Source organism: Mustelus asterias, chromosome 23, assembly GCF_964213995.1.
Source record: "Mustelus asterias chromosome 23, sMusAst1.hap1.1, whole genome shotgun sequence".
NCBI classification, from domain to species: domain Eukaryota; kingdom Metazoa; phylum Chordata; class Chondrichthyes; order Carcharhiniformes; family Triakidae; genus Mustelus; species Mustelus asterias.
Window position 1 is genome coordinate 48,003,774 of NC_135823.1, and position 27,640 is coordinate 48,031,413.

General features: G+C 43.4%; 2 protein-coding genes across 6 annotated transcripts in view; both read left to right on the forward strand.

Annotated features, from left to right (window-relative positions):
• Positions 1-9,105, forward strand: part of xpo6 (exportin 6) — a 110,646-nt gene extending 101,541 nt beyond the window's left edge. For all 5 annotated transcript variants that reach the window (XM_078240459.1, XM_078240461.1, XM_078240462.1 and 2 more), the window contains 2 exons: positions 854-1,084; positions 5,064-9,105. In XM_078240459.1, the coding sequence (XP_078096585.1) occupies positions 854-1,084; positions 5,064-5,165 (333 nt within the window). In that variant the 3' untranslated portion in view covers positions 5,166-9,105. The remainder of the gene's footprint in view (positions 1-853; positions 1,085-5,063) is intronic.
• Positions 9,106-12,928: 3,823 nt separating this feature from the next.
• Positions 12,929-26,673, forward strand: nme4 (NME/NM23 nucleoside diphosphate kinase 4). The gene is made up of 5 exons (XM_078240467.1): positions 12,929-13,126; positions 18,393-18,523; positions 19,962-20,063; positions 21,167-21,279; positions 26,348-26,673. The coding sequence occupies exons 1-5, from the start codon at positions 13,009-13,011 to the stop codon at positions 26,466-26,468; spliced, it is 585 nt and encodes a 194-aa protein (XP_078096593.1). The 5' UTR covers positions 12,929-13,008; the 3' UTR covers positions 26,469-26,673.
• The last annotated feature ends 967 nt before the right edge of the window (positions 26,674-27,640 follow it).

Sequence of the window (27,640 nt, forward strand, 5' to 3'; positions counted from 1 at the left end):
TTAGTGATCTAGATATAATTAACTAAATTTAAGCTCAGTGCATCCTCTCTTGAAGTCTGTTCCTGGTTTGTTCTTGGTCCAGAGAAGATCGAATTGCCCAGTCATTTGAATGGTACATAGTAAAATGGTGAATTTAGCTGGGTTTTTTTGATGAACTCAGATCATTTGAATTCAACTTGAGTGACTAGGGGTCACTGAAGGCGTAGATTGTATCTTGGCATCCTGTAGTACAGCATGTAGACATTTCAGCCTGTTAACACGTAGTGCTAAGATTTTGCAGAACATGTTCTGTGGGTCAGCTTGCTGTGACTTGGTGGGAACACTCCTCTCGCCTCTTGAGTCAGCAGTAGGTCCCAGTCCCACCCCAGAAACTTGAGCACATAATCTAGACTGACACTCCAATGAAGAATGTTACACTGTCAGAGGTGCCATCTTCAGATGAGATGTTAAACAATGGCCCTATCTGCCCTCTGGATACAAGAGTATTCCACTGTAGTTGTTTGAAGAAAAGCCATGAGAGTTATCCCTGATATCCTGGCCAATATTTAACCCTCAAGCAGCATCCCTTAAAAAAACAAACGTTGTTTGATCATTATCACATTGCTGTTAGTGAGAGCTTGCTGTGTGCAAATCAGCTGCTTTACTCGCTTTACAGTGACTTCTCAAAACACTTAATTAGCTGTAAAGCTTTTTGAAATTAACTGAGGTCATAATGGGTGAATTTTTTTTGCTATTGGAAGGGATGCATGGTCTTGTAAGTCAATGCCTGGGCAGATTCTTCCTGATCTCTCAGACCTTACTGAAGAAACTGTTCTCTCCAAACACTCAACAAATCTTCCTGTTTTCTTCCCAGAAAATCTTCCGGACGACCATGCTGTTTCAGTTCATCAATGTACTGCTGCAGGTGCTGGTCCACAAATCGCATGACCTACTGCAAGAGGAAATAGGCATTGCTGTATACAACATGGCCTCTGTGGACTTTAGCAGCTTTTATACTGTGTTTTTACCCCAGTTCCTGGGCAGCTGCGATGGTATCGACTCCAATCAAAGAACAGTGCTTGGCAGGAATTTCAAAATGGACAGGGTTAGTAACTGGAAGAGAACTAGAATCATACAAGGGGGCATCAGAAAAGTGGATGTAATTCGATGACTGGGTACTACAGCCAGAGGATCCCTTTCTAAAGTCCCCAAGTGCTTAGTAAATGCTGTATCATAGAGTACTGTGTTTAGTAACTGTGACTTCTCTCCATGGTAAGTGAACACTTACCATGGAGACACAAGGAAGACGGTCAGAGTGCACTTTCCAACTTGTGCATTCTTTAAAGCCTTGTGTACAATGCAATTGCATTGAGGAATTAGCAAAGTTTCATTGGAAACTGAGTGCCACAAGCTGAGCAGGCTCCTGATGGGATTTAACATAAACTGCAGTGGAGTCCTGTTGCAGGTACGGAGACCACTGTCCCCAACCCTAAATAACTGGGAGAGTTTGGGCAGATCAGTTGCTCAGAGGCTGACATGGTATTCTCCTGTGTGTTTGAAAATTAACCAGATAATACACCAGCTGTTCAGGGAAACGCTCTAGTAGCTGAAAGACTGACAAGTCCAATTTATTCTGTTCATTTCACTGATTCTGTAAACGGTGGGCTCCATCAGGATTGTCAATACCCAGCTCTTACTCTGGCCGTTAACACCACTCCTGTCATAGCTCAGTGTATGTGGTTAACCATTACTGTGTTGACTTGGTGACTGATTTGCAGACCACTAACTTTGGGCTAAAATATTGGAGCAGTGCGCTGTCCTAAAGCCTGAGTCATTGTAGAACCCATCTTCCAGGCATCTGCAATCTCTCTCTATTCTTTCTGCCAAAGTGGACAAGTTCACATTTTCCCACATCATTCTCTATCTACCCAAATTTTTGCCCACTCAATTAACCTACCTATGTCCTTTTGCAAACTCCTTATATCCTCTTACCTATCTTTGTGTGATTAGCAAATTTAGCAACCGTACGTTTGGTTGATATAAATTGTAAATAGTTGAAGCCCCGATTCCTGAGCAAGTGTCACTTGATAACCCTGTCAGCGAAAACTTCCATCACTCTGCCAGAGAATAAACTAATGGGACAGTAATTGGCCAATTGGATTTGTCCTGCTTTTTGTGGACAGGACATACCTGGACATTTTTGACATTTCAGTAAATTCCAGAGTTGTGGTTGTGCAGGAACAACTTGGTTAGGGGTGCAGCTAGTTCTGGAGCACAAGTCCTCTCTACAGCAGGGATGTTGTCAAGGCCCATAGTCTTTGCTGTATCTAGTGCATTCAGCCATTTCTTCATATTAAGTGAATTGAATTGGCTGAGGACTGACATCTATGACCCTTGGGATGTCAGGTGAAGGCCGAGATGGGTCATCTGGTTGAAGATGGTTGGCCTTGTCATTTGCACCGATCATTGAGGATGGGCATGTTTGTGGCACATCTCCTTCCCATTAGTTGTTTAATTGTCAATCATGACTGAATGTGACCGAACTACAGAGCTTTGACCTGATCCTTTTGTTGTGGGAATGCTTTGTTCCTTCCGTAGCATGCTGCTTCTGTTAGCATGTATGTGGCTCTGTACTTGTAGCTTTATCAGACTAGCTCCTCATTTTTAGGTTCCTGTGGTGCTTCCATTGGCATGCTGCCCTGCACTCCTCATTGAACAGACTTGCTCCCCTATCTTGCTGGTCATGATAGAGTGAGGAATGGGAGATATTCGGATTTGCCAGACTGAGAGTGGTGGGTAGTAATCAGCGGTTGGTTTCCTTGCCTATGTTTGACCTGATGACATGAGATTTCATGTAGTCCGGAGTCAATGTTGAGGGGTCCCAGAGCCCCTCCTGACTGACTCAATATCACTGTGCTGCCTCCTGAATCTATCCTGCCTGTAAGAGAGGATATACTCAATAATGGTGATGGAAGAGTGAGTCATCAGCTGTAAGGTATGATTTAGCAAGTGTGACTGTCATTTGTTACTTTATTAGTTTGTAAATCAGCTCTTGCAATGTTAGCACAAATCCCTAGATGTGTTTGTGAGGAAGACTAGTAGGGTGGTGTGCCCCGGTTGATGCCAGATGGTCCAATAAGAAATTATAAAACTGTGTGACTTATTCAACTATTTCCAAGAGTAGGTAACCAGATTGTTGTGGGTCTAGAGTTATGTATAGGCCTGACCTGGAAGATTTCCTTCCCTAAAAGGTATTAGTGAACCAAATGGATTTTTGCAATAATCCAGTATTTTTCTGTTTATTATCAATAAGACTTTTCATTCCAGGTTTTTAGTTAACTGAATTTAAATCTTCCAAGTGGGATTTGAAATAGTGTATCCATAGTCCAGATCTTTTCATATCCCCTTTGCGAGGGTGTAAAATTGAATTTTTTAACTCTTAACAGTTCATTACATAGCCCAGTATATTTTTGGTTAGGGAGCTATATTTTAACATGTAATTTCTATTTTGTAAGGCATTGTCCTCATGGGTGGGAGTTTCAGGGCTACTGAGAAATTGTATTCAGATAAGCTGCTGTATTAAGCTAATAAAAAATCTGAGGCCATATGTTCCATCCAGTCTGTGGCTTTGATTCTCTCCATGAGCCCTCTAGTCTATACCCAGTCTCTCAGGCTTCCCAGACTCTCTAATATTTCTTTTCTTGGGTCATTACTTAATTCCCTTTATTTATGGATGTACCAACATTGCAGTTTCAACTACACACGGGGAAAGAATTTACTTTAAACTCCCTCCTAATTCCACCACATTTATCATGAATGTCTGTCCCCTCACTGTTTGCACTGATTAGGGAGATGGTAATCTCTTGCTATTTATCATAACTCTTAAGTATGAAGAACACTATCTGAACATCATTTAAACTTGTCAATTCTACTGGTAAAAGCCCCATTTACTCAAGTCTCTTTGCTAACTTTTTAGTGCATCTATACTTGTACCTATCCCAAGTTTCCCCATCCCTTCCTGTAATGGAGCACCCACAATTGTAAACAAGACTCCAATTATCTCCTAAGGTTTCCTCAAAATGATATTCGGCTTTTCAATTTTGTGTTTCTAGGGTTTTTAAGCTTCTTATTGTCACAAGTAGGCTTGCGTTGTTTCATGGCAACAAAGTTACTGTGAAAATCCGCTAGTCGCCACACTCCGGCGCCTGTTCAGGTACACTAAGGGAGAATTTAGCATGGCCAATGCGCCTAACCAGCACATCTTTTGGACTGTGGTTTAGAACTGAAGTCCGTTTGTCTTTCTATGCTCCTACGTGAACTGACTTGTCAATTTTATGAAGAATTTGACTGAAGTAATTTGATAAAATGTATTTTCATGCTGCTGCCTTTTGGTAAGCGTAATTAAGTTAAACTTGAAAACTGGTGGAGAGCAATGCGTGTAAGGTAGCAGACTGCACTTGGTTTGCTGTCCATACACTGGGCAGTGAGGAAATCAGGTTAGTCATTCTCATAGAATCCCAATAGTACAAATCCCCATAACGCCACACATTTACCATGGCTAATCCATATAGCCTACAATTTTTACTACAGCCAATCCATCTAATCTGCACATTGTTGCACTGTGGGAGGAAACCCATGCAGACATGGGGAGAAACTCCACACAGACAGTCACCCAAGGCTGGAATTGAACCTGAGCACTGAGGCAGCAGAGCTAACCACCGTGCTGCCCCTATACTGATATGACATTATTGATGCTGGAATTTCAGTAAAGTACAGTGAATGAAATGTTTGCTGTATCCGTTGAATAGATATTCAGCACCACACTCTCAGAAGTAAACGCCTAAACATTTGGCTGCAGGTTCTATACCAGCAGAAGAGTTTTTGTTGTTTGGGTAATAAATGATGAAAGAGTAATACTGCTGCCAGTAACTCTAGAGTCTATCAGACCCTATCATCTACTAGTGAAATGAAGACTCAGTTCTATTTGTTGTCTCTGCATAACCTGAAAATGTGCTTTGCTGCAAGGAGGATTCGTTACAGAAGACCATACTAACATTTCTCTCTTTCTCTTCCCTTCATGCTAGGATTTGCCTTCGTTTACACAGAGTGTACACAGACTTGTGAACGATCTGCGTTACTACAGGCTTTGTAATGGCAGTTTACCTCCTGGGACAATCAAGCTATAGCCCTTCCTGATTGATGCCTTTACCCTTGCCCTCTCGCCAGGCTGTCCAGTGCGACCTGCTAGCTGGACCCCTCAGTATGCTGCTGCAGCACTTTGTGTCTTTGTCCTGCAGGAATATAATGGTTGAATTCAGTACATTGACATGATGCAAACCAATCATGTAGCCTGCACTGAATAGACATCAATCATTTGCACCTTCGCATCGATGTGCTCCTCTCAACTGTTTCATTGAATTAACGAGACTCTCCCAGGCAGTGCTACTGTGTTCAGCACTTTGTTTCCTCATTTGATTTGATTTGCCTTGAACATTTCTGCTCTGTACAGGCAGAGGAACTCTCAATTTTAGGTCATATCATTCCAATGTGATACCAATGGCACACGCTTAATTGATGAAGTGGTTGTGTTGTAAACTTGTGTTCGGCTCCATTGAATAACCCTCTTCAAAAAGTATGCTGGATTATTTTTTAAATGAGAAGTTTTTAAGTTGGATAAATTTATTTTATATTTTCATTAGACTTCCACTCATCTTTGTAATAATTCTCTTATGATCCCTTTCTCACATTAGTCAATCCTGTTCAACTTTTATTGGCCCATGTGTGTGTGTCATGTGTCCACTTCTGATTTGTTGAGGTTGGCTGTGAGATCAGGAATTATAGCCTTTGCCGAATGTAGGATTCAAGCAGATGAGAACGTGTAGTCACTAAATGTAAAAGACCAAGTGTTTGTTTTTTTTTACATTTATGTTTTTCCTTTTTAGTATCTAACTTATTCTCTGTTTGTAGACTGTTGTGACTGTACTAATATGGACTTTCACCAGATTCCAACGGAAGAGTGAATCCCAGCATGGACTCTTTCCTAGTGCAGTATTTGGGTCATAAGTCACTCCATTTGTCCTGGCCCAACGTGTTTTATCTCTGAGCCTCTTCATTGTTCAACTCTGAATTTGCTGTCCAGGGCTAGAGCCTGCAAAAAATCTAGTTCCACATTTTGAGAGAGAGAAGGATTAGAGAACACGGGAGAGAAGGTGGAAAGAGAACTTCTGTTTGATCAGCTTACAGCCCAGGCAGTGGGACCTGCAAATCTGGTAGGCCTGGAGTGGACACATGACTGACCAGAGTTTAGTTGGGATTTCTAACCTGCAAAGACAATGGTGCAAATCAGGAACACCGTGGAATTCCCAGACCCCAAGCCACAAAGAGACTGGGCTTTAATTTGACTTTGACTAGCTGATGCCTTCATGCTTACCTGCTGCTTTCCGAAGATTTCAGTCAGCTACACATTTTAATTACCAGTTAGTGTTAGAAAGTTAAGCCATCTAGGCTGAATGTGTTAAATGGGTGGATAAAGCCTCCAGTATACTTGAAGATTGAACTTTTTTTTCCAAAGGAACCAGTTGTTCCACTCTTAAATTATAGGTACAGAGACTCTAGGAGTCTGGAAAATGTGGCTTTTTTTAAAAAAAAAATCAGTGAGGGTTTCAAATTAATGACCTAAAGCCTGGTTATCATGCACAGGATATCCGTGGTCTTTTCAGGAGCAAAAGACTGTCCTGTCCTTTTCTGCTTCAGTCATTAATATTAAGCAGGCCCCTTCCATTTAATCATTGACTTTCCTTCAGGTCAAGGAAGCTTCAGGCAGCAGTGATATTTGCAGACTTGGCTCTGTGGTTTGAATGTTGCCCAGATCCTTGGCTGTGGTATATCTCTAATCCCATACTGTCTGCCCTGTTTGTGGGGTGCTGATTCATGACCCATCTGTTCTCGGGCAACAAAATATATAATAACTTTGTGCAAGACCGTTTTTTTAAAAAAAAACCTCCAAACTTTTTTTAAAAAAAACCTCCAAACTTTTTCGTACATTTCCAACATTTGTTTAACACTTTGTTTAAAAAAAAAAAGCACTGGTACTTTTCAATCTCAACAATATCTGGACCCAAATAATGCAGTTCACAGTTGGAATTCTATCGGAATGCGGAATGAACTTTCACTCTAGGGGAACTGAGGAAGATGGAGAGGGGGGTGCTGAGAGTTCCAATCTAAAATAGTGTGCTGCTTTAAATGCTGGTGAGGGGTGCCCACCCCATAGTGCCCTACACCAGGTGCCAAATTGGCACAATGGTCAGTGTATATCACATAGACTGGTACTGCTGGTGTGCATCACATAAGCAACTATTACGCTGTAGCCAGTTCTACATAAGCTTGTAGTTAAATGCTGGTCAACAAGCTTGTTCTGTATTTTCAAGAATGGAAATGCACCTTGTAAACTGTGCCACTGACTTCTAGAACATTGTGAATATTAGCAACACCTCACTATCTTAAACCACCTCCAGGCACCAGCAATCTCCTCTGTGATTGGAATTGTAGGCTGCATTGTGTATTGCCTCTGTTTGACTCAATAATCTGAATCTACTGAGTCCTTAGAGAGATTTCTGATTTGAAGTGTTTTTCTGTTTCTGAGCTGTGGATGTTTGATTCTGTCAGGAGCCTGCAATGAGCCATTTGTACTTTTACCCTATGCCTTGATGAGCACATGAATAAAGGTCTTTTTTACAGAAACAATATAATTTGCATTTTGCTGCATGTTGTACAAGAACAAAAGGTACTCTGCAGCTTGCTGTAACCTTCAGTAAAACGTATTTGTTTCCATTAGACTAGAATCATGCACCAGTCAGACATGGCAGATAAGTGGAAGTCTAATGTTTGTGGTGCACTATCACCATTGATTGGACTGGATCTCTTAGATTAGGGCTGTTGCCAAAGCTTCTGTCAGCCCTGTTGGTTCCCATATGTACAATGGGGTGATGGCATGACCTTGCATCTTGCCTTTTTAATGAATCCATTCCCCTCCATTTGGTTCCCCCATTGCTTCCTTCTGCTTTGCTTTTACTCCTCTAAGCTGGTGGCACAGACAGGCTGCCATAAGCTCTTCTGTGCCCCATGTCAGCATTGTTCCGTTATCAGCGAATAAATGTGTACTTTTGCAGTGTGTTGCCTGTTTCTCTCTCCCTTCACTGAGGGTAGACAGCTGTGCTCTTGCACAACATCCTAGCAGACTGTGAAAAAGATTCTCCGGTTGATAATTGAATGGAAGATGAAGCCAGATTTTGATCCTATATCTGGAGATGGAATGGCAAGGTGTTTGTGCTGTAGAGATATTGGGCTTTCCTTGATTGGGTCCAATGCTGTATATTTCCTGGACGCCATTTAGTGGTCCAGGCTCTGAGGCCACTAAAACCATTGTGGAATCCTGTGTCTGAAGTTGCTGGGTCCGACTGGTTGGATCCTACATTATGGGACACCTTCAATGAGTCTTGTCCTCTGACACCTCCTTTGGAGACACCCTGGGCTACGAGCCTCCTACTGTATCTTTACCCATTTGAAGAATGCCACATCTGCAACATGATTGAACTACACTGTGGTATTTATACCAGATGCTTTCTGTACCTGAAAGGAATTTCCCAGTGTACAAACTAAATGTGATGCAGATACCACAGTGCCACAATGTTGGTCTCACCATTTTAAAATGTGGCTGATCAGCTTGTGTGTTAAAATTTGAAACTCTGTTTACAATTGTACTTAGAATGCCTGTATTTGTACAGTCACTGCAAGTATGTGCAAGAAGGTGCTGCCTCATGCAGCTTGCACCATGTACAAAGTGGACTCTTTATTTTTTTAGGATTATGGTAATACTTTGTGTAAAAGTGGACATCAGTGCGATTATAAACAGGTTCCAGCTTTCACCAGGGCTGTGTCAGTGTTTCTGGATGTAAATATGAGACTCTGTATTGTGCCTGAACACTTACAATGAGAAGTGTATTAAAACTACACACTGGTTTTACTGTTTGGGTTGATTCTGTGACATTCCATTGCAGAACTTAATCTTTTAATAAGATGCAATTTTTCAACATTTGTGTAGATATGACTTAATAAATAATGAACTTAATGAGTGTTTGGTTTCAGCAGGGTCTCAGAATCTCAACATGGCTTGGGGACCTGTGTCACTGTCACAGGAGCAAAAGTTCAAACATTTGATTCAACTCCTCTACTGTGTACATTGTACACAGGCTGTTTTCTTTAAACTTGCAGAATTCTCCATTGATCTTGGGGATAATTAACCACAGGCTAAAGATTACTTGACCTATTTGTCAGTTTCTACATTCTGGGATTAATAGCAGATGAACAAATTGATTCCAATGTTGTAAGAGTATAAAGCCAAGATTATTGCAACAAAAACAGGAACACTTTTAAAGGTTATGTATTTCAATCATAATTTTTGGTCTTGCTCATTAAAAACTCATGAAGTAGGCCTGCCTCCTTTCACTCAATGGCATCCAACTCCAATATGTTTAGGGCTCACGAATGGTGATTTAGGTGTACTGCGGTTAGATTTTGTTTAATTAAGACCAGAAAGTTGCTGATGCTATTGGAGAGACTTGGATATTTTGACCACCAGCCGTGACCTCTTTTAAGGGCTTAAAAGGTGAAGAGAAAACACTTGGGATGGAGGGGGGAGGGGGGGGGGGCAGGGATTTAGATGGGGTTAACAGGATGGTGAAAGGTGCAGCAAGTGATGGAGATGGGAGATGAAGGTGGAAAGATTGGTCTCCAAGGATCCACATCCATAACTGGTGTTAGATCTTTAGATCTTTTGCAAGTGCAAAAATGAAATAGGAGCAGAAGTAGGCTATTTGGCCCCTTGAGTCTGTTCTGCCATTCAATAAGATCATGATCTGTTTGTCTTTTGAGTTCCACATAACCATCTACCCCTGATAATGTCTTGCTAGGTAAGGAAACCAGTCTACCCCTGCCTTAAAAATATGCAATGACAATGCAGCACTCCCCCAGAACTACCCATCCAACAGGGACCTATTTTTCTGCATTACAGCAGTCTAGCGGATGGATCTTTTGATTCCTGGACAGTCCTTGGAATAATAGCCCTGTTTTTGGTTTAGCTGATTTGAAATGGAACAGCAGCCTTCCAATTAACCTTGGCCGTCTGGGCCAGCTCAAGGTTCCCACTGTCAATTCCTATAAAGTGATTCCTGGAAATTCCACAGATCTGGATGTAGGATTGCTAATCGTTTAGGATTGTCCTGAAGTCTCCAGAAATTCTTGATGAAAGTCTGAGATGTGTATATCCTTGTAATGCTGATGATGCAATAGATGTCAAGAGGCTGTTGCCCTCTGGCTGAAGTGTCTACTGGAGTGTCTCAGACAAGGTGGGTGGCACAGTGGTTAGCATTGCTGCCCACAGTGCCAGGGACCTGGGTTCAATTCTGGCCTTGGTGACTGTGTGGAGTTTGCACATTCTCACCATATCTGCGTGGGTTTCCTCTGAATACTCCAGGTTCCTCCTACAGTCCAAAGATGTGCAGTTTAGGTGGATTGGCCTTGCTAAATTGCCCCTTAGTTCCCCTATCACTATCTAGGATAAATACGTAGGGTTACGGGGAGAGGGCCTTTGTGGAATTGTAGGTGCAGAGATTCTATGATTCTATTCAGGGCGGCACGTTAGCACTGCTGCTTCACAGCTCCAGGGACCTGGGTTCGATTCCCGACTTAGGTCACTGTCTGTGTGGAGTTTGCACATTCTCCTCGTGTCTGCGTGGGTTTCCTCCGGGTGCTCCGGTTTCCTCCCACAGTCCAAAGATGTGCGCGTGAGGTTGATTGGCCATGCTAAAATTGCCCCTTAGTGTCCTGAGATGCGTAGGTTAGAGGGATTAGTGGGTAAAATATGGAGGGGTATGGGGGTAGGGCCTGGGTGGGATTGTGGTCGGTGCAGACCTGATGGGCTGAATGGCCTCTTTCTGTGCTGTAGGGTTTCTATGATTTTCTATTCTAAGTTGGAGTGAGTGGTGCTGATATCGTGCTGTACAGAGGGAGTCAGGCCACTCTACTGTGACTTATTGAAATGACCATGTGAACGCATCTTCACCACGTTTACTGATTCAAAGCTATAAACCAGCAAATTGTTTTATTCAACAGTACACATCAAATACTTTATTATACTGCTTAGTAGATAGTCACAAAAACACCATCTGCAATAAACCTTCCTTCAAAATTCAGAGTGGGCTTAAAATTCATAGGCTTGTTGCAAAAGGTATGTTGTCGATCAGGAAAATAGGCAAACATTTTCATCTCTAGATATTTTTATTGTAAGGACAATTTAGATAGCTGCCACTAATTGGTATATATCTGAAGGTAATTAATTAAAACAGCATTAGTTGAACTGTTGTACTGTGTGTGAGATGTCCGTTGCACTAGTGTTGATGTCAATTATCAGTACTTATCCAAAACCTCGCATTCCAAAGCATTTCATGTCAAGAATTGCTTTTAAAGTGCAGTCATTATTGTGGGAGTCATATTCCACACCAAGATCCAACAAATCAGATAAATAACCAGATCATCTGTTCTTGGTGCTGTTTGGCGAGAGAAGACTGTTAGGCAGAACACAACAATGTCACTGTGCTCTTTGACCTGATTGGATAGACTCATCTAAAATGCCATACTTCGAACACTGTAGTGCTCCCCTCAGTGCTGCCCCTCTGACACTGTACCATTTCCCCAGAACTACCCGTCCAACAGTGCAGCGATCCCTCAATGCTACCCTTCTGACAGTGTAGCAATCGTTGAATCTATTCGGGGAAAGTGGTAAATATTTTTAGATGCAGGGTGATGGAGGCCAGGATTAGTTTTTTTGCGGTGGGGGAGGGTTGGTAGTCGATCAGGATTCGTTGATTTAGTTGGTACGGGCTTGTGATTGGAGAGTTTAGTACTGGTTTGTGATTGGTAGAGGGGTTGTTATTGGTTTGTGAAGGGGGTTGCCACTGGTTTGTGATTGGCAGAGGAATTGTTGCTTTGTGATTGGTGGAGGGGATTGGTACTGCTTCGTGATTGGTGGAGGGGTTGTTGGTTTGTGATTGGTGAAGGGGTTGTTGGTTTGGGATTGGTGGAGGGGTTGTTGGTTTGTGATTGGTGAAGGGGTTGTTGGTTTGGGATTGGTGGAGGGGTTGTTGGTTTGTGATTGGTGAAGGGGTTGTTGGTTTGGGATTGGTGGAGGGGTTGTTGGTTTGGGATTGGTGGAGGGGTTGTTGGTTTGGGATTGGTGGAGGGTTTGTTGGTTTGGGATTGATGAAGAGGTTTGTTACTAGCTTATGATTGGTGGAGGCAGTTGCTGCTGGTTTGTGATTGGAAGGGAAGGTTGGTACTGGGTTGTGATTGGTGGAGGACGTTGGTACTGCGTTGTGATTGGTGGGGGGTTGGTACTGGGTTGTGATTGGTGAAGGGGGTTGGTACTAGGTTGTGATTGGCGGAGAGGGGGTTGGTACTGGGTTGTGATTGGCGGAGAGGGGGTTGGTATTGGGTTGTGATTGGCGGAGAGGGGGTTGGTACTAGGTTGTGATTGGCGGAGAGGGGGTTGGTACTGGGTTGTGATTGGCGGAGAGGGGGTTGGTATTGGGATGTGATTGGCGGAGAGGGGGTTGGTACTGGGTTGTGATTGGCGGAGAGGGGATTGGTACTGGGTTGTGATTGGCGGAGAGGGGGTTGATATTGGGTTGTGATTGGTGGAGAGGGGGTTGGTACTGGGTTGTGATTGGTGGAGAGGGGGTTGGTACTGGGTTGTGATTGGCGGAGAGGGGGTTGGTATTGGGTTGTGATTGGCGGAGAGGGGGTTGGTACTGGGTTGTGATTGGCGAAGAGAGGGTTGGTACTGGGTTGTGATTGGCGGAGATGGGGTTGGTACTGGGTTGTGATTGGTTGGGGGGGGTTGAGTGGTGGAGACGGAGCCCGGGTTCCGGGTCCGGGGCTCAGTGAGCTGCAGCTTCGGTGCTGGCTCCAGCAGCGATGTTTCTGCGGGCACTGAGCCGGCGGGTGACGGCCGGGATCGTTTGCGGCTTCACCCCGCTTGCAGAGACTCCAAGGTCGGCCAGGGCCGCTGCTGGCTTCCGCTTGCACTCAGCGGGTAAGTTACCTGAAGTTGGGGAGTTGCGCCAAACTTTCCGCTGTGGATTTGGAAACAAAGAAACTTGCGGTCCCGCCACCGCTTCATTGTTGCAAAGCTGAAGATGCTGAATTCTTGCTGGTTACTGCAGCCGGGACAGGGAGGCTGGTGTGTGATAGCTGAACCTTCTGGAGATGGTTCTGTCAGTTTGGAGCTTTATTTATTCTGACCCCGGGCAGACTGAGGGTAAAATTCTTTTCCTGTGTTTCCCAGAGGCTGATCCGAGTTTATTAATCCTGAATAAAGTTATTCCTTTCCATGTGGGAGAACCTCCCGCTGAGAGATTCATCTCGACATTGGCTGCTGTATAAAATGATGTTTAAAGTGAGCAGTTTGTGGAGGGAAGGTGACCCCACCCGCTTTGGGCAACTTATTTTTGTGAAAAATCATTGAACTGAGGACAGATTAAAACTCACGAATCCTAACAAACTGGTGAATGTGACCATAGTAACTGATTTAAAACTCGTGAGCTTAGAACAGCATAAATCCTTGTTTACAACAAACTTAATTTCATTTAGATTTTTAATTCCATTAAAATCGAATTAAATCGATTTCAATTTTATGTAATTATACAACTTCTTTCATTGTTATAAGCCCCCACCCCCCCAAAAGAGAGAAATGTTTTCTAAATAATAGAGTATTTATAGAAACAGGAGGCCAGATGCTTCAGATAGCTTAATCTCTTGGCCTTCTAGCTATTCATTTGCCTGCACTTCAAAAACTTGTAGCTAAATAGGAGCAGGCTATTCAACCCATCGAGCCATTCAATACTATCATCCCGCATTTTTCCCACACTATTCCCGTATCCCTTTACATCATTGGGTTCAATTCACGGCTTAGATCACTGTCTGTGTGGAGTTTGCACTTTCTCCGTGTCTGCGTGAGTTTCCTCCGGGTGCTCTGGTTTCCTTCCACAGTCCAAAGATGTGTGGGTTAGGTGCATTGGCCATGCTAAATTACCCCTTAGTGCCCCAGGATGCATAGGTTAGGGGGATTAGTCAGGTAAATATGTGGATAGGGCCTAGGTAGATTGTTCTCGGTGCAGACTCGATCAGCCGAATGGCCTGCACTGTATGGATTCTATGATTGCCATTTAGAAATCTGTCAATCTCCACTCAATGACAGCTTCTGCAACCCTCTGGAGTAGAGAATCCCAAAGATTCACAACCCTCTATGTAAAAAAAAAAATCATCCTTGTCTTGGTTCTAATGTGGCTGCCCTCTTATTCGGAAATTGGTCCTGGTTCTGGATTCCCCAGTAAGAAGTCTCTCAATACCAGGTTAAAGTCCAACAGGTTTATTTGGTAGCAAAAGCCACTAGCTTTCGGAGCGCTGCTCCTTCGTCAGGTAAGTGGGAGTTCTGTTCACAAACAGGGCATATAAAGACACAAACTCAATTTACAAAATAATGATTGGAATGTGAATCTTTACAGGTAATCAAGTCTCAAAGGTACAGACAATGTAAGTAGAGAGTGCTTAACATGCTCTCCACTCACATTGTCTGTACCTTTAAGACTTGATTACCTGTAAAGACTCGCATTCCAACCATTATTTTGTAAATTGAGTTTGTGTCTTTATATGCCCTGTTTGTGAACAGAACTCCCACTCACCTGACGAAGGAGCAGCGCTCCGAAAGCTAGTGGCTTTTGCTACCAAATTAACCTGGTGTTGTGAGACTTCTTACTGTGTTTACCCCAGTCCAACACCGGCATCTCCACATCTGGATTCCCCAGCCAGGGAAAACATCTTGTTTGCATCTACCCTGTCTATCCCGTTGTGTTTTGTAAGTTTCAATTAGATCACAAATTTCTTCAAAGCTTTGGAGAATACAGACCCAGTTTCCCCACTCTCTCTCTCTCTCTCTCTATAGGACAGTCGCCCCATCCCAAGAACAAGTCTGTGCACCTTTGCTGCACTCCCTCTATGGCAATAATTCTACCTAAAGTAAAAGACAAAAACTGCACACAGTTTTCTAGGGGCAATCTAACCAAGTTCTACACAATTGAAACAAGATTTCACTACTCCTGCACTCAACTCCTCTGCAATGAAGGCCAATGTACCGTGAGCCTTTCCAGTTGCCTGCATGTTAGCCTTCGGTGACTTATTGACAAGGACACCCAGGTCCTTTTGTACATCTACACTTTCTAATCTCTTACCATTTAAGAAATACTATCAAAGTGGATAATCTCTCATTTTCCATTCACCAAGTCTTTCCAAATCCTCTTGAAGCTTCTTTGCATCTTCCTCGCAACACAAATTCCCAGCTGGAGTGTGGTTTATTTTCCAGTTTGAATATCAGGTTACTATCTGAGCAAAGTGGTACTCTGGTAAATACTTAAGGAGCTTGGTCATGAAGGGGAAGATTATTGAGCACCAGGGGCTATGAGATGTAAAGCTGATACTAAGAAAGGATCTAAACCATTGAATTATCATAATGCCTTCATCTTCAGCCCTAATTTTTGTTTGTTTATTCATTCCGTGTCTGCGTCTGTTTCCTCCGTGTGCTCTGGTTTCTTCCCACGTTCCAAAGATGTGCGGGTTAAGTGGATTGGCCATGCTAAAGTGTCCCTTAGTGTCCAAAGATGTGCGGGTTAGGTGGATTGGCCATCTCAAATTGCCCCTTAGCGTCAAGGAGATTAGCAGGTTTAATATGTGGGGTTACGGGGATAAGGCCTGGGTGGAATTGTTGTCGGTGCAGGCTCGAGGGGCTGAATTACCTCCTTCTGCACTGTAGGAATTCTATGATTCATTGGATGTGGGCATGGTTGATGACGTCACCACTTAATGTCTACCTAATTATCCGAGAGGTGGTGGTGATCTGTCATTTTGCATACAACTGAGTGGCTTGTTAGGTAATTTCAGAGAGTAGTTAAGAGTGAACCAAATTTCAGTGGGTCTGGAGTCACATATGGACCAGAACACGAAAAGGCGGCAGATTTCTTTCCTGAAAGAACACTAGTCAACCATATGAGTGTTTACAAAATGGTAGTTTAATGATCACCATTACTGATATTAGGTTTTTATTCTAGATTTATTTTATTGAATTTTAAATTTCCAGCTGCTATGGTGGGATTTGAACTTGTCTCCAAGTTAATAAGACCATAAGACATAGGAGCAGAATTAGGCCACTCAGCCCATCGAGGCTGCTCCACCATTCAATCATGGCTGATTTGTTTTTTCTCATCATCATTCTCCTGCCTTTTCCCCATAATCCCTAATCCCCTTATTAATCAAGAACCTATCTATCTCTGTCTTAAAAGACATTCAATGACCTGGCCTCCACAGCCTTCTGTGGCAGAGTTCCACAGATTCACCACAGTCTGGCTGAAGAATTAATCATCCAGGTGTCTAGTTTACTAGTTCAGTAACAAAGCCACAATGGTATCATTACTTTAGTGAACTAACCTGGTAAGTTCTGTAACTGTAAATAAGTTACTGTGACAGTTGCAGAAACTCTTATCTGAATATTATAGAATATTAATGTGTCAACCAGAACTGAGGCACTACAATCTCATTTGTTCAAGGAGTCTGGTGGGTTTGAATGGTTTCTGTTTTTATTTGTTTTTATTCCAACCGGTTGGTAGGAATTGATGTGAAGTAACAAACACAAAACTAAGATTGAGAGATCCTTTGCCAGTTATAGTTTATCCACTTGTCTTTCATGCAGGTTTCAGCCCATGTTACAATGTAATAAATAGCAGCTAAATAAATGTTTTCATTTCAGCTTGCAGACTAACCTTATTGGCTACATTTACTATCGCCACCCTTTCAAAATAGACACCTTTGCAAGTTGCAGCAGGTTCCAAACCCATGACCTGCACCATGTAAGAGCAGGGACAGCCGGTGCATGGCGACACCACTGCCTCCAAGTTGCACACCACCACCACCACCACTTGGTTGCTGGGTCAAAATCCTAGTACTGCCTCCCAAATAGTGTTGTTGGAGCATCTTCACCACATGGTGGTTTAAAAAGAAAACCACCACCACCTTTTCAAGGACAATAGAATCATAGAAACCCTACAGTGCAGAAAGAGGCCATCTGGCCCATCGAGTCTGCACCGACCACAATCCCACCCAGCCCCTACCCCCATATCCCTACACATTTACCCACTAATCCCTCTAACCTATGCATCTCCGGACACTAAGGGGCAATTTTAGCATGGCCAATCAACCTAACCCGCACATCTTTGGACTGTGGGAGGAAACCGGAGCACCCGGAGGAAACCAACGCAGACACGAGAATGTGCAAACTCCACACCGACAGTGACTCAAGCCGGGAATCGAACCCAGGTCCCTGGAGCTGTGAAGCAGCAGTGCTAACCACTGTGCTACCGTGCCGCCCATAAAAGCTGGTTAGGCCCACATTCTGAAAATTATTTTTGTTTTAAATGCTGTCACTGGCAACTTAAATCTGCACTAAAATCAGAACCATCTGATCGGTTAAATAAACACCAACTGCCCTTCAGTGCGAGCAATTGAGGCAGCATTAACTATTGAGCCTTGGCATAAATTGATTGCCCTGTTTGCGCAGCACTTAATCTAGCTTACTGGCTTGTGGCAGCTTTATAAATAGACAAATATAGATTTAGTTGTGAGAAACCACTGCTTAGTAACACCTGCGGCTAGTTAGTAACTTCTATTGGACAAGTTTGGGGTAAGAAGACAGATGGATTCTAATGGGTCTCATCACCCAAAAGCATTGTGACATTCAGCACCAACAGACTCCTGCCAGTGTGGCTTTGTATTTTGGATTTGGAGTTAGAGAGTGATTGAGCTGGTCAGTCTCACCAATATTGTTTCTTTGGGGACTTACCCATGCACAGTGCTGTTAGCAAGGACATCGTACCAGGAATGACCTTGTTTATTCATTTGAGTTCAACCGTTGCTAGAGAAGATTGTACATCGCCTTTGGGTAACACAGCAGGAGGCTATTCAGCCCCATGAGCCTGTTCCGCCATTGTCAGGTCAAGGTTGCTTTGGTTCCGTGACCTTTAATTCTCAACAACAACGTATATTTACATAGCAACTGTAACAAAATAATATAATGTAGCAAAACATCTCAAACTCTATCCTAACAAACTTCTTGTTGTGGTTGAATGTTCTTTATAGTTACGCAGCCGCAAATTCCCTCCCAAGAAGGGAGGGCGGGGTTGTTGTGGCCACTAAGCAAAACTATTTAAGATGTAAACATGCCAACTTATGGTAACCTCTTCCTGCTCCTCACTCAGGGGTCACTGGGATTCATGAGCAAACACTGGTGGCTGTGAAACCAGACGGAATCCAGAGGCGGCTTGTGGGAGAAATTATCCAACGCTTTGAGAAGAGGGGATTCCAGCTTGTAGGACTGAAACTTGTGCAGGTACAGCAAGATCCCAGCGCCCATCACTAGAAAACGTGCTTTTTGCCAACATTCTATCACCTGTTCTAGTGAAAGTCTTTTTGTAGATTATGGGGAAATGGCGTATAATGGTAATATCACTAAACTAGTAGTCCAAAGACCCATGCTAATTCCCTGGGGAAATAAGTTCAAATCCAACACAGCAACCCCCGGTGAAATTTAAACTGAATTATTTGTTTGAAAGCTAGTTTCATTAATGGTGGCATCATAAATTTTAGTAAAAGTCCACCTGGTTCACTAATGCCCTTCCGGGAAGGGAATCCGTCAGTTCTTTGTATGAGCAATGCACTCAAATCTTCCCCACCTGGCCTTGCACATTTCTCCTCCTCAGAAAATGATCTATTTTATTTCCTGAAAGCCACAATTGGATCTTCTGGTCCTTACCTGGTCTGGTGTACATTTTGAGTCTAAACCCACAGCAATGTCATTGATTTCAAACTGCCCTCTGAAATGGCCCAGCAAGCCACTCCATTGGATCAAACTGCAAAGGAATAAATGTAGACAGACCATTCAGCATCAACTTGGGCATCAGAAATTACCACAGCACACCTATCCCTGTTAACCCTAGAAAGTCCCCCTTACCATTGTCTGGAGGTCTTTGTGCCAAAATTGGGAGATCTGCCCACTTGACTAGTCGAGCAACAATCTGAATCATACCTTACTGTTAGTGTCCCAGACATTACCATCCCTGGGTGTGTGTCCTGTCTCACTGGTAGGACAGACCCAATAGAATCAGTGGCACAGTGGTATACAGTCAGGAGGGAGTGACTCAAGGAATCCTCAACATTGATTCCAGACTCCATGAAGTCTCATGGCACCAAGTCAAACATGGGCAAGGGAATGTCTACTGATTGCCACCTATCACACACCTTAAGCTGATGAATCGGTACTTTCCATGTTGGAGGTGTTGTAATAACATTGGAATCTGTTATAACGTAACCAATGGTAACACGCTGTGGTGGTCAGCTGACCTGGTATAAATAGAAAGCAGATGGGGATTGTGGGGAGCTTGTGTGGCCGAGTTTTGTGTAATGAAATTTCTTTATTAAATCTTTTTCTTTGATTTACTTTGTGAAGTTAGTTATTTTATTGCTTGCAACTGAAGTAACCTTACTGCCAGATGAACAGGAGGTGGCAAGGGCACGGTATGCATTCTGGTGGGGGACTTCAATGTCCATCACCAAGAGTTGCTCAGTAGCACCACTGCCGATGGAGTCTCTGAAAGTGCTGATTGAGGGAGGAATGTTGGTCAGGAGAACCCACTGCTCCGGGAGGCGGGGGGGGGGCAGAGCAGCTGGAGTATTTGAATTCTAAAACATGACCAGTTAAAATAGGGAGTGTCGGAGATGAGGTGGGCTGATTCTGAGCTTTACTAACCCACCCAACCATTTTGTTTCAGCCCCACCAGGATGTACTTTCGGAGCATTATCGTGATCTGCGAGAGAAACCTTTCTATTCTGCACTAATCCAATACATGAGCTCAGGACCCATCGTTGTTATGGTAAGAAGTGGCCAGAAACAACAATGAAGCATTGGTTCAAATGATTGGAGGGAGTTAAAATCTGAGTCTGGGATGTTCTTTTCAGGATGTCAAAATTTACCCTGAAAATAATTCAATAGCTTCTCCCAATAAAGGGAAAGACTCTTAGTACTGTAGAGGATCAGAAGGACCTTGGGGTCCGGGTCCATAGGACTCTAAAATCGGCCCCGCAGGTGGTTAAGAAGGTGTATGGTGTGCTGGCCTTTATCAATCGAGGGATTGAGTTTAGGAGTCCGGGGATAATGATGCAGCTATGAGACCCTCGTCAGACCCCACTTGGAGTACTGTGCTCAGTTCTGGTCGCCTCATTACAGGAAGGATGTGGAAAAGATTGAAAGGGTGCAGAGGAGATTTACAAGGATGTTGCCTGGATTGAGTGGCATGCCTCATGAGGATAGGCTGAGGGAGCTCGGTCTTTTCTCCTTGGAGAGACGTAGGATGAGAGGAGACCTAATAGAGGTATATAAGATGTTGAGAGGCAAAAATCGGGTGGACTCTGAGGCTTTTTCCCAGGGTGGAAATGGCTGCTACGAGAGGACACAGGTTTAAGGTGCTGGGGGGTAGGTACAGGGGAAATGTTAGGGGGAAGTTTTTCACACACACGGTGGTGGGCGAGTGGAATCGGCTGCCGTCAGTGGTGGTGGAGGTAAACTCAATAGGGTCTTTGAAGAGACGCCTGGATGAGTACATGGGACTTAATAGGATGGAGGGTTATAGGTAGGCCTAAAAGGTAGAGATATGTTCGGCACAACTTGTGGGGCCGAAGGGCCTGTTTTGTGCTGTAGTTTTTCTATGTTTCTAACAAAGAGGTGAGGGCAGTGCTGCCATAAACAGTGCCTCCTGCTAACCAAGTACACAAGATTCACTTTTGTTTGTTATTACACGATGGTGAAAGTGGCAAAGTTATTCTTGCTCATTTCTACATTTTGCTGTTCTAATCCTTGCACTTTGTTATTCAGAGTTAAGACTTCAGTCACCATTTGTTTACGTGACGGATTTAAAGCTTTCTTTTAATCCGCATGCCTATTCGGCCAAGTCCAATGTTTAAGTTTCTTGTTTTGCAGGTTTGGGAAGGTTGTGATGCGGTGAGTGTGTCTCGCATGATGGTGGGTGATACTAATCCTGCTGAGGCTCGCCCGGGAACCGTGAGAGGAGACTTTTGTGTTCACATAAGCAGGTAGGGTGAGAGTGGGGGCGATGAAAGAAACCCCTCAACTTTGGAAACCTTCCCAGAGTCATTTTGTACCAGAGCTGGAAGCAAGGGTTTGACCTCAGCTGGAACTTCAATGGGGGCAAAATCAGCAGGTTCTAGCCAGCATGCATCTCCCACCAGGAAAGTGCAGCAATGACCAGGCTTCAGTTTTCAGCTGATTGGTATTAGTGAAGATTCTGTTTATGAAATTCATAACAAAAATTAGCAATGTTTGTTCAAAAGTTTTAGTAGAAATGACTGAACAGAGGAAATATATATGTGTGCGCACACTCTTTCTGTCTCTCTCCCGGCCATTATCCTCAAGATTAAGAGCATAAGAAATAGCAGGAGATGGCCATTGGAGCTTGCTCCATCATTCTATATGATCATGCCTCATAGTTTTTGGGGATGGAAGTAAACAATCTCAGTCTTGCATCTACTTAATTAAACATCCACAGATCTCTGGGGTAGAAAATCCTGAAGATTCACAACCATCTAAAGAAATCTCTCATCAGTCCTTAATGATTGACCCCTGATGTTGAGAGTATGATCGATTGTACTAGATGTCCAGCCAGGGGAAACAGCCTCTCGACAGCAGTAGAATCATATTCCACCACAATCTTTCACTCTATCATTAAATCAGTTGCCTGGGTTGATGGTAATAGAAAAGCAAGTCAACTGTAACACCAGGCATGAGTAAAAATAAGGTGCCAATCTGCTACTACACCCAGAATGACATGCACGCTGAACAGAAAAGGCTGGTTATACACACACACAAGCAATCCCACAACCAACAGATCAGTTCAAAGTGTTGCAGTCCTGCCACATCCAGTCATGACCAGTGATGGACAATTAAACAACTTACAGGAGGAGGAAGCTCAATGATGGTAAAACCCAGCACATCAGTGCAAAAGATAAAGCTGAAACAGCAGGTGAATGATCCAGCTCAGCCTCTGGTCTCCAGTAACTGTCTTCAACCAATTCAATTCACTCTACATGATATCAAGAAATGGCTGAGTGCATTGGACACGGCAGAAAATATGGGTCTTGATAATGTCCTGGTTAGAGCAGTGAAAATTTGTGCCCTAGAACTAGCTGCACCTCTAGCCAAGTGAGTTCAGTACAGCCACAAAACTGACACAAAAGCAAAATACTGCAGATACTTGAAATACTAAGCAGGTCTGGCAACATTCAGAAAGAACAGAGTTAATGTTTCAGGTTTGTGACCTTTCAGCAGAATGGATGATGAGGGTTCTGACAAAAGATCACTGACCTGAAATGTGAACTCTTGTTTCTCTCTACAGATGTTGCTAGAATTGCTGAATATTTCCAGAATTTTCTGTTTTTGCAACACTGCCATTTACCTGACAGTGTAAAATTGCCCAGTTACGTTCTGTCCGCAGGTACGGTAGCATGGTAAATATATTACTGGACTGCAGGCCGGCACTAATGAGCCAGAGACAGGAGTTTAAATCCCACCATTGGAACTGGGGATTTACATTAAAGGCAAAATACTGCAGATGCTGGAATCCAAAACAGAAAATGCTGGAAAATCTCAGCTGGTCTGACAGTATCTGTGGAGAGAGAATGGAGCCAACGTTGCAAGTCTGATGACCCTTCTGGAGCTGGATTTAAATTGTTGTTTGATTAAATCCAGAATAAAGAACTATCAGTAATGGTGATCATGAGACTACTGGATTGTTATAAAGGACTTGGTGAAGCGGATGGGGTTTTAAGGAAGGACATTTGTCCTTACCTCATCTGTGTAACTCAGACCCACTTTTGAGCCTTGTCTTCCCTCTGAATTGACCTAGTGGTTTTGGTCTTGGACCACTGGAAAATAAGGCTGGAGAAGTAATAATAGGAAACAAAGCAATGGCAGAGGAACTGAATAGTTACTTTGCATCAGTCTTCACGGTGGAAGACACCAGTGGGATGCCAGAGCTCCAGGAGAGTCAGGGGGCACAGGTGAGTGTAGTGGCCATCACTAAGGAGAAGGTTCTGGGGAAACTGAAAGGTCTGAAGGTGGATAAATCACCTGGATCGGATGGACTACACCCCAGGGTTCTAAAAGAGATAGCTGAGGAAATTGTGGAGGCATTGGTGGTAATCTTTCAGGAATCACTGGAGGCAGGGAGGGTACCAGAGGGCTGGAAAGTAGCGAATATAACACCGCTGTTTAAGAAGGGAGGGAGGCAGCAGATGGGAAATTATAGGCCGGTTAGCCTGACTTCGGTCATTGGCAAGATTTTAGAGTCCATTATTAAAGATGAGATCGCAGAGTACTTGGAAGTGCATGATAAAATAGGACTGAGTCAGGACGGCTTTGTCAAGGGGAGGTCATGTCTGACAAATCTGAGTTCTTTGAGGAGGTAACAAGGAAGTTAGATAAAGGAGAACCAGTGGATGTGATTTATTTAGATTTCCAGAATGCGTTTGACAAGGTGCCGCATAGGAGACTGTTAACTAAGTTAAGTGCCCATGGTGTTAAGGGTAAGATCCTGGCATGGATAGAGGATTGGCTGACTGGCAGAAGGCAGAGAGTGGGGATAAAGGTGACTTTTTCAGGATGGCAGCCGGTGACTAGTGGTGTGCCTCAGGGGTCAGTGCTGGGACCACAACTTTTCACAATATACATTAACGATTTGGAGGAAGGAACTGAAGGCATTGTTGCTAAGTTTGCAGATGATACAAAGATATATAGAGGGACAGGTAGTATTGAGGAAGCAGGAGGGCTTGGATAGGTTAGGAGAGAGGGCAATGTGGCAGATGGAATACAGTGAGGAAAAGTGTGAGGTTATGCACTTTGGAAGGAGGAATGGAGGCATAGACTATTTTCTAAATGGGGAAATGCTTAGGAAATCAGAAACACAAAGGGACTTGGAAGTCATTGTTCAAGATTCTCTTAAGGTTAACGTACAGGTTCAGTCAGCAGTTAGGAAGGCAAATGCAATATTAGCATTCAAGTCGAGAGGGCTAGAATACAAAAGTGGGGATATATTCTGAGGCTGCATAAGGCTCTGTCAGACCCCATTTGGAGTATTGAGAGCAGTTTTGGGCCCCATATCTAAGGAAGGATGTGCTGGCCTTGGAAAGGGTCCAGAGGAGGTTCACAAAAATTATCCCCGGAATGAAGAGCTTGTCGTATGAGGAATGGTTGAGGACTCTGGGTCTGTACTTGTTGGAGTTTAGAAGAATGAGGAGGGATCTTATTGAAACTTACAGGATACTGCGAGGCCTGGATAGAGTGGACGTGGAGAGGATGTTTCCACTAGTAGGAAAAACTAGAACCAGAGGGCACAACCTCAGGCTAATGGGACGATCCTTTAAAATAGAGATGAGGAGGAATTTCTTCAGCCAGAGTGGTGAATCTGTGGAACTCTTTGCCGCAGAATGCTGTGGAGGCCAGGTCATTGAGTGTCTTTAAGACATAGATAGATAGGTTCTTGATTATTAAGGAGATCAGGGGTTATGGAGGAAAGGCAGGAGAATAGGGATGAGAAAAATATCAGCCATGATTGAATGCCAGGGCAGACTCGATGGGCCGAGTGGCCTAATTTTGCTCCTATGTCTTATGGTCTTCTTACGCTATACTAGCCTTGGAGGTGGCGCAATGAAGATTCAGCAGATTGATTCCTGGGATGAGTTGTCTTGAGAAGAGAGAGGATAGAATGGCTCTCAATTCTTTGGAGTTTAGCTCTCATTAAAATGTTGCAAATTTGAGAGCTTGACAGGATGGATGTTTTCTTCTAATTCTCAGAATGTGGGTATCACTGGAGAAGGCGATGAAGGTGACTGTCTTGAATACAACCGAGTGTCTTTCTGGGTCATTTCTGGGGTAGTTCAGACTTGAGCATATTGCTGTGAGTCTGGAGTTACATGCCGGATGCGGTAAGGACAACAAATGTCCTTCCTTAAAACTCCATCTGCTTCACTAAGTATTTTATGACAATTCAATAGTTTCACAACACACAGGTTGGTGGATTTGCGGATAGCGATGAGGACCGTCGGAGGATACAGCAAAATATAGATCAGTTGGAGACTTGGGCGGAGAGATGGCAGATGGAGTTTAATCCAGACAAATATGAGGTAATGCATTTTGGAAGGTCTAATACAGATAGGAAATATACAGTAAATGGCAGAACCCTTAAGAGTATTGATAGGCAAAGAGATCTGGGTGTACTGGTACACAGGTCACTGAAAGTGGCAACTCGGGTGGAGAAGGTAGTCAAAAAGGCATACGGCATGCTTGCCTTCATCGGCCGGGGCATTGAGTTTAAAAATTGGCAAGTCATGTTGCAGCTTTATAGAACCTTAGGCCGCACTCAGAATATAGTGTTCAATTCTGGTCGCCACGACCAGAAAGATGTGGAGGCTTTGGAGAGGGTACAGAAAAGATTTACCAGAATGTTGCCTGGTATGGAAGGCATCAGCTATGAGAAGAGGTTGGAGAAACTTGGTTTGTTCTCACTGGAACGACGGAGGTTGAGGGGCGACCTGATAGAAGTCTACAAGATTGAGAGGCATGGACAGAGTGGATAGTAAGAAGGTTTTTCTCAGGGTGGAAAGAGTTCAGTTACTAGGGGGCACAAGTTTAAGGGGCAAGGTTTAAAGGAGATGTACGAGGCAGATTTTTTACACAGGGTGGTGGGTGCCTGGAACTTCTTGCCGGGGAAGGTAGTGGAAGCGGATACGGTAGTGACTTTTAAGGGACATCTTGACAAATACATGAATAGGATGGGAATAGAGCTCAAACCCAGGACTGGATCAGTTCCTGAGAAATGCAACATTTAATAACGCTGTCTCAAGAACCAAGAAGCTCTTTACCTGACCTTGCCATGGCCCATAGAGTTAACAGTGAGAACGCTACATGGTGTTAGTATAAAAGACAGTATCATCTAATCAGAACAATCTCAGTTCCAATCCTCAATTTCCCACTCGCTCAAAACCTTTCTCCAATTTTCTCAACCTTTACGCACTGTCAGTCTCTGTAGGACTCAACCCTATGTTTTGCAGTGTCCTGCTGATCTGTTTCTGCTTTCTTTCCTCACAGAAATGCCATCCATGCCAGTGACTCAGTTGAAGTGGCCAAGAAAGAGATTAGCCTGTGGTTCCATAGTAGTGAGCTGGTGGAGTGGGAAAGTTGTACTCGCAAGAACACCTACAATGTTTAAACACGACCGAATCATCGACAACAATAACTACCTCCAGTGATGGCGTGTCTGACAGTGTATTTCACATGTTAAAGCTAGAGACTATTCACCATTTGAGAGTTCTCATGAATCCCTTTAATGGTGTTCTGAGTTCACTCCAGGTGCTGGTAAACGGCAATAAAATTCCTGTAAAATATTAATTTGCATTTAAATGGTTTCAAACCAGTCACATGGATTGTTCTGTTGTTTCAAGAATTTTCTGATTATAGGACTTGCTTCCAACGCCATATTTATAGCACCTTTATCATGGTAAAATGTCCAAAACACTTCATGGAAACGTTATCAAAGAAAATTTGACACCAACTCCGGTGGAGGTATGAGGGGTGAAAAAAAAACTTGATCAATGATAAAGGAAAGTATGAGAGATTTGGGGAAGGAATTCAAGATTAGAACCCAAGACACCAGGTGTAGCTGCCAAGGGAGAGATTAAAGTCAGAAATGCACAAGAGAGTGGAATTTGAAGAGTGCAGCTCTGTTAAAAGGTTGTGGGATTGGAGACAATAGAAGGGCAAAACCATGGAGTGATTTGAAATCAAGGCATTGGTGATCTGTAACATTCGAACCAATTCTGAAATTTCTGGGCTGCTGTCATTTTTTTCCCCTCCTTCCTCAAACTGAATCCTTGTTCACAAAGTTCCTGGGCCATCAGACTCGCACCTCAGTCCGTTACTGGATTTATGATTTGAGCATAAAACTGGTTGATACCCCCAGTACAGCATTGAGGGAGGCAGTGTCATTAAACCAAATTTCTATATCCAGTGGTGAAAGTGGTCATTCAAATGTAATTCAGTTATCTTCATATTTTGGTGAACTATTTGAGTAAGTGATGTGTGGTAAATGTTGAACGCTTCAAAGGAACAGATGAGTTTGGAACCATCATTCCCAAAGCTTGAGTGGGGTTTCCTTCCCCTTATGCTGGAGTCTGCTATAGATAGATTATATGAATTAGGAGCATGCGTAGGCCACACTCTGCTATTTAATAAGATTACGGCTGATCTGATTGCAACTTCAACTCCACATTCCTGTCTACTTCCTAATAACCTTTCACCCCATTGTTAATCAAGAATCTATCTAGCTGAGCCTTTAAAATATTCAGACTGATCCACTGCCTTTTGAGGAAGAGTTCCAGAAAC